The sequence below is a fragment of the Haliaeetus albicilla genome, chromosome 7 (genome assembly GCF_947461875.1).
Source record: "Haliaeetus albicilla chromosome 7, bHalAlb1.1, whole genome shotgun sequence".
NCBI lineage: Eukaryota > Metazoa > Chordata > Aves > Accipitriformes > Accipitridae > Haliaeetus > Haliaeetus albicilla.
Window position 1 is genome coordinate 6,248,672 of NC_091489.1, and position 14,140 is coordinate 6,262,811.

General features: G+C 45.7%; 1 protein-coding gene across 2 annotated transcripts in view; it reads left to right on the top strand.

Annotated features, from left to right (window-relative positions):
- Positions 1-2,506: 2,506 nt before the first annotated feature.
- NSF (N-ethylmaleimide sensitive factor, vesicle fusing ATPase) overlaps positions 2,507-14,140 on the top strand; it is an 84,040-nt gene continuing 72,406 nt past the window's right edge. For both annotated transcript variants that reach the window (XM_069786834.1, XM_069786833.1), the window contains exon 1: positions 2,507-2,743. In XM_069786834.1, the coding sequence (XP_069642935.1) occupies positions 2,732-2,743 (12 nt within the window). In that variant the 5' untranslated portion in view covers positions 2,507-2,731. The remainder of the gene's footprint in view (positions 2,744-14,140) is intronic.

Consider the following 14,140-nt stretch of genomic DNA (forward strand, 5'->3'; position numbering starts at 1 on the left):
CCATCCAGGGAGCACGGCCACCCTGCCGCCTGGGGATTCAGGATGCAGATGTTGTGTCTGCTGGAAACCAGAGGTCTCACTCCAGGAGATCACGGGCATGTGGAGGGGTCAGCCCTGAAGGTCTCTCAGCTCCATAGCGTGCACTGTCCCCCTGCTTCATCTCTTGCCCTCTGCCCCGGGGAGGGGCTGGCTGTGGGGCAGAGCTTTGGGACATGCCCCGGTGAAGGTGCTGGCCTGGTTCAGAGCCTTGTGCCCAAAGCTTCTCGAGGGGTAGGCCTGTTGGCTGGGCAGACAAACTGCAGCTGGAGCTCAGGACCAAGTGGGAGTGGGCTGGGGTCCCCTTTGGTCCCAGACCCGAAGAGGAACCAATTGGTGCAAGCTTCATGTTTGGTTTGGGGAACTTTGCTTTGGTTTTTTTTCCCCTTTGAAATGGTGATAGGTGAGGGAGCATGGCTACCCTGCCCTCACCATCCCCTCACCTATTTCCCTACAGATTCAGGGGTTGTATTTCCTGTGTTTGTTTCTGCAAGAGACCCCTTCAAGGCCACATGGCAGAGAGATTTGGGAAGCGCCGAGTGGTGAGAATCCCTGCAAAATTCTATCATTCAGCCAGAGTTCACTGCTGGGGATGCAGCAGCAGCAGCCTCCTCCAGGGATGACCCTCCAGGCCAGACACCTTTACCAACTGCAGAGGAAAATGCTGTTTTGGCAGACACGGGTGTTCCGCTGTTGGTCTCACAGCTTGTTTCACATGTAACTGAGGCCGGGAAGCAAATCCCCTCCAGCAAGAACTGCCTGGCAGTTACCTGCCCAAAGCCAAGGGGTTATTTGCAATATTTAACAACCACTCTTCAGAGATGTTTCCCCGGTGCAGTGATTTCTATTGAGGAAGGGATATAGACAGAGAAACTCTGCTCAGCTGCTGTGCAAGCAGGAGGAACATCATCTCACTGGGGAAAACCGAATTCTTGCACTGTTTAGATCTGCCCACAACAGATTTAGGTATCGACCCGATTTCTTTATCCACTGAATCCTGTACTCATACTCTGCACTGAGGTACATCCATAGCCTGAGGTATCGACCACTTTGGCCCACTGCATTAAAGTGGTCCCCTGAGTTTTCCATGAACTTGGCATTTCCCTCTTGGTTACAGTTGACATTGCTACCCGTTCAAAGCAGCAAACTGGCAGTTAAAATCAATGTTAATATTTTATTATGTTGTCAAAGCCCCACGCAGGAAGCTGATGTGAAAGGTTGCTAATGCATTAAAGCTCGCTCCCTGAATTGATTTCCAGGCTGTTGAGGTCGGCTTTGGAGACAGTATTGAACCTTGCTTTGGAGTCCAAGTGTTTGCCGCCTTTCTCCCTCAAAGCAAAGTCAAGACTGAAGACGATAATTGGAATTTCATTCTCCTGCAGAACATTACACAGGGGGACACTGCTCTGTGAACAAGCTATTTTCATCTCTCAGCATGAGACAGTTTATTCAATATGATCTGTTGCTCTTAAGAGGGAAGCACTATTTCAACCAGATCCCAGGAGTGGGCCCCCATACGGATCCATATCCAGAAGTCTGGCTGCAAACATTCAGTAAGTGCTCAAACAGGACCAGGCTACACCAGCTCTGTGTAGAAGCAAGAGCTGCAATGAGCAGAAGACACCCACGTTGTGAGCAAAGGCCTAGGAACGGGCTTTAGAAGTCCCAAGCCCTCCTTACCAAAGAATGAGGTTAACTCCAGGCTTTCATATGTACTGAGACACCAGAGTAGGAGCTCTAAGCTCCCATTATCTGGCTTTCAGGCTCACACACACCTGTAATTTGTAGCACAAAGCATAAAAACATGCTGTTAGTATAAACCAGATGCTGTTGAATGGAGAGCCACTTCAGGAAAAAAGGTAAGCCATTAGATGTACTATCAGAGGAGGCCACGGCAGCCTATTTAAAGTAGCTGCTCTATTGGTGCATTGCCTATCTGGAGCAGTTCGACAGATTTTAAGTCCCTTTTTTCCCACAAAGCACTGTAACCTGCTCACTGAACGCTGTTTAGGACTCCATGCTCAGGGGCCCAGAGACGTGAGAGGTCTCCAGGCCCTGACAGACCCCTATCGATGCCAGTCCTCCTGCGGGCAGGGGTCTGCCGGGAGGCCTGTCTCCACTCAACCCTGGCCCCGCAGGTCTTAGTCCAGGCCGGCAGCCCGCTAGCCCGCGGCTCCGCCTGACGCGTCAGGCCACCGCCCCTTCCCTCAGGGCAAAGCCTGACCCATCCAGCCCCCAGCCGGCGGCACATCCAGTGTCTCCGGCCCCCGAGCCTGAGTGCCGCCGGCGGGCCGCCCGTTACCGGAGGCCGGGAGACCCCAGATCGCAGCATCCCCTCACCCGCCCGCCGTGAGGAGATCCGCGGCTCCTCCCACAGCGCCCCGCCCACGGCCCAACCGGCCAGTCCCAACAGCGCTCCCAGTGACGTAACGCAGAACACCCTCCCCCCCTGCCGCGAGGCCAATGGGCGGGCGGTACCGGGAGACGGCCGTCGGTGCCTGGACGCTGCGGGCAGAACGGCCAATCCGGAGCCGCCGGCCGTGAAGTGGGCGTCACCGCCCCTCGGCCCTCAGGGACCCGCCCAGCCCGGCCGTGGCGCCTGCGCTGCGCCGCCCCCTGGCGGCTGCGGGGCGGGACCGTCGCTGCGGCGCGGCTGGCAGGCGGCGCGGCGCTGCGGGCTGGGCGCAGCGGCAAGATGGCGGGGCGGGTAAGTGGCGGTGGGGGGGAACAGGGACGGACCCTTCCCGCCCTCGCCGCTAGCCACCCCCCGCTTCCTCCTTCTGCTACCTCTTTCCCCGCTACCCCTCTCCGCTTCTGCTCCTCGCTGGGCGCCGGGGTAGTTCGGTGACTTCTCGCAGCCCCGCTGCCGGGGTGGTCGTTCAGTCCTGGGGGTGTGTGGGCTCTCCTCAGGGTGCTGTGAGGCCGTGGTGACCCCACCAGTGGTGTGGGGGGCCCTGAGGGCGCTGTGTGGCCCCTCTCCCTGTGGGGCAGAACAGTAGGGTCCCCCAGGGGTGCCGTGAGGCAGAGGTGGCCCCTTGGTGATGTGGGGTGTGGGACAGGACTGTGGGGTTCCCTCAGGAGCACTGTGAGGCCAGGGTGACCACCCTCCCTGTGGGTGTGAGGCAGGATTTAGGGTTTCCTAAGGGTGCTGTGAGGTTGCGGTGGCCCTGTGGGATGCAGGGCAGGATTTTAGGGTGTCCTAGGGATGCTGTAAGGCTGTGGTGACCCCTCAGTGCTGTGGGGTGAGCCTCTAGGGCTTCCTCAGGAGCACCATGAGGCTGGGGTGACCCCTCTCCCTATGGGGTGTGGGGCAGGATTGTGGGGTCCCCTAAGAGTGCTATGAAGCCCTAGTGATCTTCTGGTGCTGCTGTCAGGATTTAGGGTTTCATAAGGGTACTGTGAGGCTGCAGCAGCCCTCAGGCCCTATGGGGAACAGGGCAGGATTTTAGGCTGCCCTAGGGGTGCTGTGAGGCTGTGGTGACCCCTCTCCCTGTGACTTGTCGGGCAGGGTCCTCTAAGCACGTTGTGTAGAGGGTCCTCTAAGGATGCTGTGAGAGTGGGGTGACCCCTTGGTGCTGTGGGATGTGGGGCAGGATTGTGGGATCCCCTGAGGGGCCTCCATGAGGCTGAGGTGACTCCTGTCTCCATGGGGTGTGTGGCAGCATTTTAGAGTCCCCTAAGGGGGGACTGAGGCCCTGGTGACTCCTCAGTGCTGTGGGATATAGGGCAGGCACCTATGGGTGTAGGGTTCTTTGAGGCCCTAGAGACTCCTCTGCCCTGTGGGCACCAGCCAAGCATCATCCTGTGATGTGGGTCTAAATTGTGTTGTGTTAAAACACACTTTAAGTGTTGTACAGTGGTTTTATTCTGTATTTGTTTTAAAAAAAAAAAAAATCCCTTATCGGTGACTCTTAGATAACATCAGCAAGTGGCCAAAAAGGTCTTAAAATGTGAAGTAACAGTCTTGTCTCTCAAATCAGTTTTTGCAGTGCCCTGTATATCCCTTCTGTTTTCAGGTGTCCATCTCCAAGTGCCACAAGATGCGGTTAAGATTGCTGTTCTCTTTGCTGTGAGCTCAGTCATGCTTTGCTGGATATCAGCTTGTGAAAGTCACATTTTTCATTAATGTGTGCTTAAGGCTGAAATCTTCTGTCTTGGCCAAACAATTCAGTGATTGAGATCTTGGGGAATAGGTTTTCTCATAGGTTTTTGTATTATGGTTTTTCTGATGGATACAACGACAGATGGTGCAGTGGTGTGATGCAGAGCAATGGAGGTTAGTTAGAGCAGTGGCGAGAAATTTGGCCCAGTGATAAGCTGTGCATCACAGGTGAGCAGATCTACTCAAGTGCCACCTTTAAATTGCTGCTGATTAATTTAGAAAAAAATCTCATGTTATGCGGTTTCTTTCTTGTTAAGAGCTTTTCTTCTGTCCCTGCTCCAGATACATGGTCTCGCTTTCTCCCTTGCACTTTTTTCTTCATTCACCCTTTGCAGCTAACCCAGGAGAAATTGGTGTGTTTTGACTACTTTTTTTTTCAGCTTTCTGTTGCTGGAATCAGGAGCCCATGCTTTTATCAGTGGTACAATCATTTTAGCCATAATGAACATTGTTCTGAGACTCCTCGTAGCCTAAACCAATATGGCTACAGTGGTCTTATTCTGTATTTGTTTTAACCCCCCCCCGCTCAGTTGCTTCCCTGAGCCTTTTCAGCATGCTAAGTTGACAAAGAAAACTATCTATGTATTTTGAGTTAGTTTTGAGTTGTCCTCCTGTGCTGGAAAGGCTCAGTGAACAGTCTGAGTGCTGGAGGTGGTAACTGGGGATGTGGGGAAGAAGGACAGGGATCAGACCCAACATTTTCCTGCTGCTGTGAGATTTTGTGCTACTAAACACCTGAAAAAATGTGCCTTTATTTGGCCACCTTGGAAACCTGGTGGAGGAAAGGAGGGATTTATGCAAATTTAAGAGAAAGATTGGTGCTTAATTGCCTCCTAATCTGACAATTCGAGTGGGTGATGCTTTCCTTGGGTTACCAGGAAGCTTCTTACTATTCAGTGTTTTCATGATTTACCTACAAATATAGTTGCAGAATTATGAGATTATTTAATGCTGTAAAGAGAGTTCTTAACCAAGGTGTTTAATACCATTTTCTGAGCTCGATCCAGTCTTGGAGCGTGTTGAATGCTGTTAATGTAAATTAACAAATGAGTTGCCTGCTCCCTCCAGCTTGCATGTGGGATAGCAGCAGCTCTGAAAAGGATGCAGAGGTCGGGGTAAGCAAGCAACAGCGTACATTTCGGATGTGACATTGGAGCTATTGTGATCCTTGTCTGTATAAATAAGGAATAGTAGGTAGGAGGGTGGAGGTGTGTGATGTCTCTAGGTACAACAGGTGAGTCTGATACTGGAACACTGATACTATTCTGTTGTCAGCATTTTTAAAAGGTGCTTAAACCTGGAGAATGGGTAGAGAAAGCTTCAGTGACTACTTCTGACCTGAAAAAATGTCCTGCAATGCAATTTAGAGCTTAGTCTCTTTTATTAGACTCATGTGATTTTATCTGTGTATGTATACTTTACAGAGAGAAATGAACAGCTTTCCTGTTGTAAAAGAGAGACAAAGTCTTTAAACTTCTAGTAACATTTTAAATAATTTAGACAAATGATAAGCCAAATCTTATTAATTGCCTAGTGCTGTTGCAGGTATATTACTCTACCCCCTTAATTGCACTGGGTTTCCTCAATCACAAGGAAGAGACAGTGATTAACGGTGATTGAAGTTTACAGGAAAAATAGTTTATGGTGATTAGAAATAATGGCTGTTTCTGTTATAATTTATTCTGTATCTCTCTCTGCATGGTAATCATTAGGCATGCAAACAGAGCACTTAGTCTTTCCAAGACATCAGCCAGCATCTACTACAGAAGAGGAAGTGGTATAAAGCTGTCTAGCTGCATCCGTAGCTGGTTATGGATCCCTTGTACCAAGATTGGACTTCTGGAAGTTAACTGGTTCTGTCTGTAGTGGACCTCTGGAAGTTAACTGGTGCTGTCTGTAGCTAATTGGTTTGAACCTCAGGAAGTAGTTCTCAAAGGGATGTAGAAAGGCCAGATGATTTCTCTGCCTTGTTCCAGCCAGTGTCAAGCTGTTGATCCAGAACGAGCTGCGTTTCTGGTTGTACTGTACAATACTGGAGAGCTATACAGAGAAATGGTATAGGAAATGAAACAGGTCTATGTGGCTGCAGCTTTACTCTTGCAAGCTGACAGGAGGCCTGGCTTTCTTCAAAGAGGAAATCATGTGTGCTGAATGTTGATATGGTAGCATGGATGTTGGTGATGATCCCCTATCAAAGAGGCTGGTGTCTTTTTCTTTAAGGAATATTAAAGTTTTGTGATAGCTGCAACTTGTATAACAGTTCATGATGATTAGAAATGATGGCTGGTTTATATGGTATAAATGGTATAACATCTTAATTTTTCTTTATTTGCTATTTGGGACTCATTTGGAGTGGTATTGCCATTAGCCCATTGATAGGAGGCACTTGCCTGTTTGCTTCTCAGAAGAGATTCACATCTGTATTGGGCTGGAGATGATTTTGGTTTCGCTCAGGTACTAGTAGATGTTGGTTTATCTTGCAGAACTGTGCCGTAACTCCTCTAGAAGAGCCTGTGACTTGAGCAGAAGATTCCTGACGTGTCAAAATCAACTGTCACATTGAGACAGTGTAGCAGTAGTGGGAAGAGTGGTGAAGGACATACTGTATCCCTCAGTGTTTCATGGTGTTGAAGACATTGCTGGACTAATGCATTCTCTCTTGTACTCCTTGCAGTTAATCCCAGGGCGGTTTTAGGTTGGATACTTTGGTAGAAACTTCAAAATAATGAGGGTTGGATTTTACATTTATGGGTTAAAGCTGTAAAGTCTGATTTCTGCTAACATATGGAATCAGCCTTCATAGATGCAGGTGTTATCAGGCAACTAAAGAAACATTTGTGAATCAACTTAGTTCCTTCTTGCAATGTGGGACTGATCCTTCTATCATCACTTATCTTTTTTTAGTGTTTCCTAATATGTAATATGATGAAATAGGTTTTTAGCAATGTTTTAGGGAAATGGGAGAAAACTAAATCTGAATCTCTGTTTCTGAGATCACTTCTGCAGTTGTGTACCTATGTGGTGAAATCATCACAAATAGACTTATATCCTTCTTACAGGACTTCTGCATTATAGAAACCCATGCTAAATTATTTAGAATAAAATTCTAACAAATGTGACCATGTGAATGTCTGTGGGCATGGGATATCTGATCCTTGACATATTTGATAAATTTGTTGCTTGGCTTAGTGTTGCAGAAGCAGTGTGTCCAAAGCTTATACCTAAAAAGACAACGCAGTAGGGAGATGTCAGTACTGCCTCTCCATCTCCAGTCAGGGGGGTGCTGGTATGTCACACCTCTTTTCTTATTGTAGACAGGCCAGAATGACTAAATTTTGTTAAGAATTTTTCTTAGTAGGAAAAATTTGTGAAAATCAAAGAATCCTTTTGAGGATCATTTCAAGTGTGAATTTCTTAAATATTACTTCCCTCCCACCCCATTACACAGCAAGATCATCTCTCTTCCTGTCCTCTGTTCTGTGTCCTATACCTTCAAGCACAGAGGTCATTCAGGAGAAGACCCTGTGGTTTAGGGATGCCCTAGCTATGAATTTGGAGGAGGTTCTGTCATAAAATCAGATCTGCTTGAGTCCACAGAAAACCAGTCCTTAGAAAATAGTGGTACTTATATTTTGCTAAATTACCCACCAGGCAGGACGGGGTTTTCAGTGGAATAAAATTATCATTGATTCCTTTCTTTCCATGAAAATGTATGACCCCCGCCCCCCCCAGAAAACCCCAAACCTTAAATATAGGTCCTTATGTCATGTTTTGATCTTTTTTTGATCCAGGAGTGGTGGATACTTCCAAGTATACTCGCAAGTGTGAGAGAGGACAAGCTTTAGGAAGACCTGGTGCAGTGAGTGCTAGCTGACCCCTGAGCAGTGTGACAGATAGCGATGATCTTAGTCACTGCAATATTTTTTTGAAGGACAAGGTTCAGACTGTGGTCTCTACATGATGCAGTAATTCGCATCAGAATGTCAGAATGCTGTCTCAAATCAGGGAAGTTCTATGGCAGAGACTGGAGTTTTGTGACTAAATTTCCATATTGGCCATCTTCAGAAGTTTTTTTTGACCTCCAGGAACTGGAGAGTTGTGTTGAAGATCTGTGAACAGAAACATTCAAGCAAGGAACACAGTCGCTCCAGTTAATAAAAAAGCTTTCAACACAGTATCCTATTACTCTGCGTTGAGCCAACTGATAGTACTACTGCTTGTTAAATCAAGGCTGAATATATAGTTCTTCAGGCACTCTCCTGCCCTGCTGCTGCGCTGGTATGCTCGTTCCCGTGTATGTCTCTCAGATGCTCAGCTCAGGAAGGTCAAATACTTGCAATATAAAAAGATTTAACACGTTTCTCTAGTCTCCTGGGATGCAATAAAGCAATGACCTTCTATCAAAATATCTGGAGTAGTTTATGCCCTAGAGTTGTATCAACTTACATGCTTTTTTTTGTAGAAAATACAGAAATACTTGCAAGGTATGGCATCTTAAATACAAACTGATTATAATTGGGTAGTGTTTGGTGCATTAGTCAGTGTCCTGGAGAAGTTGAGTGCCAGGTGCAGCCCATCAGTGGTAGAATGAGTTGCAAATATGCAGGGATAGCAGCATTGCAGGCTTTCTCAAGGCAAATTCCAAGTCTAAGGGGATATTTTCAGCCTTGTACCTATTGCCACTGGGTAACTTTGCTAAATAAATGCAAAGAAATTTGCATCCATTAGGTGTCCTCACAGCTAGTGTGTCAAAATCCTGTGACTTGCATCCTAGGCTAACATCTTAGACATGATTGTGTGATGTTTTGTTCCTTTAAGCACTTTTAAAAGAGGTTTAGATGAAATACAACAAGTAGCAATTCCCTGTAATTAAATTGTTGATCATCTTGGCTCACGAAGAAATGTGAGGCAACATCCACTCCAAAAATAGATGTGTTAATTACAAATGCACATATTCTAGGTCGTTATTGCTTAATTGGAAGGTGGAGTTGGTGTTCATGCTAAACTGTCAGGAACCAGCTTCCTGGTTATATGGCACAGCAGCACAGGTGCAGATGTATTTTCTGAAATCACTTTACTGATTGTATTGTAAAGAATTGGTGTGGAGAATGACATCTTTGGACCGAGCTACCTGTTTAATTAGAGTATAGATGCTGTACGGTACTAGTAGCTTGTAGAAGTTCTTTAGTGCGCTTGTTTCTTCTGCTCTTTTAGATCAGAGAAACCCTTCAGTCTTGGAACTGTAAATTGTATTTCTGATAACATGGCAAAATAATGGAAATAATACAGTCAAATTTCCAAAGCTATGTAAATCTTAACTGCACTGGGTGAGATAGTGTTGGAGTTACAAAGCTCCTGTTGCAGAACTGAACTCATTTGGCTGTAAACGTTGCAAACAGAGGGTAAGCAGCAGTCACCACCATAAAAACCAGTATCCTCTAATTGCTAAGATAGGCACTTCCGTCCTATTAAAGTGGCTTTCATGTGCTAAGACGGAAGTAATTTCTAGATTACTGCCCAGGCCCATGAGGGGAGCACACGTCTGCTATTAGATAAAGAAAATGGAAAATGTGTTAAGTGTATATTGTATATAAAGAACTGCTAGTGAAGACTAGTTGGAGTCTGTATTGCTAACCCCCACTGAGGACTGGGCTGACCTTCTTTGCTTATGTAGATAACTGTTATCGGATGAGAAAGAGAAAGTTACCAGTGGCGCAGGCACAAAACAATGTGGGGAAAAACGTTCCCTGTTTCATTTCCAGCCCTGGGTGATTCAGGAGGTGGTGATGTGAACTCTTCCCTCTCATATTTTAGGCTGTTTTGACTTCTGTGTGGGCCAGTAGCTGGTGTGTATGCAGCGTAGCCCTGTTTGCCTTGGTGCCTCCTTGGCAGCCTGAGCCAGCACAGGGAGCTGATTCATACTGGTGGGAGTGTCACGTTTGGGGGGCAAGGGAAGGAGGATTGCACCTCATCCATCGTTCTTGTCTGGGCTCTGTGTTGAGGCTGTCTTGGTGTTGGATTGCTCAGAGTTCCTTGGCTTTGACAAAAACTTGAACATTAATTCTGAGATTTTAGCTTTTCTAATGTGTTTCTCTTAATAGGAGCAGAAAATTGGTATTTATGAGCTTGTTATCAAGAGAGAATGCAGATCCTTCCCAACAAGTATGAAAGCTTCCAGCAAAGAGAACTAGAGGTCAAATGGAGCAGATGGAAAAGCTGGTCCTGAGCAGCCAGTCAGGGCTGCTTGTCCCGGGGGACAGTGTGCTTAACCTGCCAGGCACAGCAGGGCTCTGAGTGACTGTAGATCTGGAAAGGAAACCTGTCTTGCCAAGCCAAGTTATTTGTAGGTGTTTGATCTCTTCTCGTAGCTGCAGAACTCTGGAAGCTTTATTCAAGTTTGGTTTTTTTTTTTTTTTTGAGATGTCCAGAAAAACCTTCTGCAAACTAGTAACTTCCTTATTTTTTTTTTTTTTTTATTTTAGAAACACAGCACTTAGTACATCTCCTGTTGCTGAGTCTGGTGCCTGTTGTAGGCATCATGTTGACATTCCTTTCATATATATTACTGAATGCCTTCTTTAAAGGAGTTTTCCTTTTTTCTTTACTATTTCCCATTATCGGCTGTTACAGTGCTGGCTTCCTCTACTGGTTAGGAACCCTTTCTAAACTGCTACTCATTAGCTGTGATAGTGTAGCTATCATTTTATACCAATTTCTTCTGTCCTTTAGTGTAGACTTGTTTTTCCTCTCTGTTAATTCAGCTCCATGGTGTATGTGCGTATGTAGAGAGAAAGTAGCCATAATTTTTTTCAGGCTTTCCTGTGCTGGGAGAGCTTGATTTGTCTCCTTCTCCCAGGCTATTGCTGACCCAGCTCTGTTGCAGCTCATCTTTCTGTGTGCTCGTGCTGGTGTTTGTCATCTGCGTGCAGCAGGCTCCCGATGCTTGCAGTTTTAAAGTTCATCTCAGATCCTGTTGTCACTTGGTCCGTTGGATCTTTAGATATAGGCTGTATTGGGCAACGCTTTGTGCATGTCTGCTTTCCATCAGGAGCACGGTCCTGGATAACATAGGGTCTACAGATCATCATCTCAGTTCCCTGTTTATCTTCACAGCTCCTTTAATATCCTAATTCTTCCTTTCAGTATTCAAACTTAATTTTATTTGCAGACTTTCAGTGGTGAATGAGTGTTTGAACACCTTTGAGTCAGCCATGCTACCACACAGCCACCAGGCAGGCACACATCTGCCCGATCCCTAGTAACTATGGACTAAACTTCCTTCCTGAGAATAACTCCTGCACAGGTTCTTTGTCACCCTCTTTGGGTGATGAAGCTCTGAGCTTAGAAGTACTTTGATGCCTAACAGCTGTGATAGTAGAGCTTAGATGCTTTTTGGAGTGGGGATCCCCATTTCTATGCAGCTGGCAGTGAGCTCTACAGAGGAAACCTAAATGTCTAGTACTCAGAGTTGTCATGTTTCTTAACACTTGCCTGCCAACATATGCATGACAGAAATTATATATATGTAGATATGCATGTATATCTATGCCTGTATGTTTTACACAAAATGCATTTTTTAACATATAACACTTTAACAATATTTGTCTTACACAAACCATGTAGAAACAGTGCACAGAACAAAACCTGCCTCAGCTTTAGAAGCTGTTTCATAATCTCGTGTGTAGGATTAGGAAATTAAACGAGTTAAGCTGTTTCCAGTGAAGAACATCTCTGCCATGGCATTTAATGTTTTCGCTCTTCACTAACAACTGACAGGTAGTAGTGCACTTCTATTATGTGCCACCAGCTTATCTCCTGTGGGGTCTGAGTAATGGGAAACATGTTTTCTTTAGCTTCCTCTATCATCAGCCGTAACAATTCACAAATATTAACCATATCTTTGTACTATGTGCTCGCCCACGCAACAATGTAATATAGTCTACTATGTGTAATATTCCAGAGATTTTATTATTCTTTCTTTTCCCTAGTCATGTTTTAAACCAGCACTGTTTTGCTTTTGCTTCAGATGCTTGTTTTGAAATTCAGAAGGAGAAAAGGTGTGGTTTATGTATGTATGAAAATATCCGAATAACTTAGGATTGCTTTCTGGGCTGAGCTCTCCTAAAATGCAAGAAGAACTCAGTTTCATATTTTTGTAGAGGAAAACTGGAATCCATGCAACTTTGAAACAAAAATCTCTGAAAGATCAGATGTTATGGTGGTTGTTTCTGTTATGAACTTGTTTGTTCTTTGAAGCAACTTTTACTTTGTAGAAGTAAAATATGTCAGCATCATTGAGCCTCCTGGCGCTGTATTTTCATGGTTAGCATCAGCTCAGTAGCAGAGGAGTAGAGGCAACATTACTGCTTTGTCATAAATCCAAAGGTAAGGTCCTTCACATTTGTCTTTCAGTGTGAGATTTATCAGTGTGTTATGTGGTCTCATTTTTCTCTTGGTAAACAGAAGGAATATTGCAGTAGACCTCTGCGTAGAAATGGATTTAATAGTGGATACTGCATGACCGATGATGAATGCTTCTAGCTGAGGATTCTTTAGAATGAAGGCACTGTCTCAGATGTGGAGTCACCTCCCTAGAACTTCACTGGTCTTGGGAGTCTCCTTCTTGCATAAACCAGAACAATAACTGGAGGCAGGGAAGACACTTATTGCTACTTTAATCCTAAAATATCTGTATTGTGGACACAGGTGTAACTGCAACCTGTGACAATGTATATGTGTCACCTTCAAACTAGTATTGACAGCAGTGTAACTGCAGCAGATGGCATTCACTGTCAGCTGCAAGATCTGCTCTAGTGGTTTGCTAGAGCTGAGCTTTATGTTGCCTTCCCTAGTTGCTAGCAGTAACCTACTAGTTAGCTTAAAATTCGCTTGTGTAAATATACTTGAAGATTTCTTAGAAATACTGCTAAGGATTTTGCTTCCTCTGTTCCCTGATGTGTGGTGTGCAAGTGCAGGCAATAAGAGTGTTGGATGGCAGAGAGGAGAGAGGGTGCAGGGTTCGGGGAGTCCTTGTGCTGGTGTCCTGGGAAGCTGGAACCCAAAAAGAGCTTAAAGTGTTCCTTGACAGTACTACCGCCAGCATGTCACAGCCCTCCAGGCTCTGGTGGCTCATGTTACAGCTCTGGACTACTGCATTTATGCTGGAAAAATTTAGGAGCAGCCAATGCCTGCGTTCTTGCTGCGGCAGCTCAATTGCTTGAGAGACAGACAAGAATCCCTGTGAGCAGTAGTTCTGGGGATATGAGCACTGGGGTGAGGAGAGGGGAGGTAGGAGAAAGACCCTGCAATTCACTAGAACAGTGTGTTCCAGCTTCCTCACTGGGTGCTTTCCAGATTAATCATAATCTCTTACATGACCAGATTTCCTCAGACTGTCCCTTGTATGCTCATGAAAACCTGCGTCCACTGACACCTGTTTCTTGCATGAGCTGTATTATGCTAAAAACACTTGTGTATATTGATAACGTATTGAAGTTCTGCAGAATCTTGGAGCTTGAGGATGGCATATATATAGAGAGAGAGAGAGCTGGGAGTCTAGTGTAGGTTATAGATGCTGTCTGAAATGTTTATCATTGCCAAGGGAGAAATGGGCTTCTGCCAAACACCCCAGAAGGAGAATGCGCCGGACTATGGGATGGCTAGCACAGCCAGTGCTGATACTGCTGCAGCAGCAGCTACATTATTTCACGTGTCAGATACCCAAGGATGCTTTGCCATGCATCTGTCATATTGTGGAGCTTGCAAAAGGAGCACTTGGTGCTGGATTTGAAATAGTTCCTTTATATTTATGCATTTCCTTAAAGTGAGGCTTGCACGTTCCCAAACACAGATAGGAATAACACAGAAGAATGGCAAATTTGCCAAGTGCTTGCTGTTGACATGTAGGAAGCAGTTTGTCAGTAAGGATTAAAAATGCAGTTG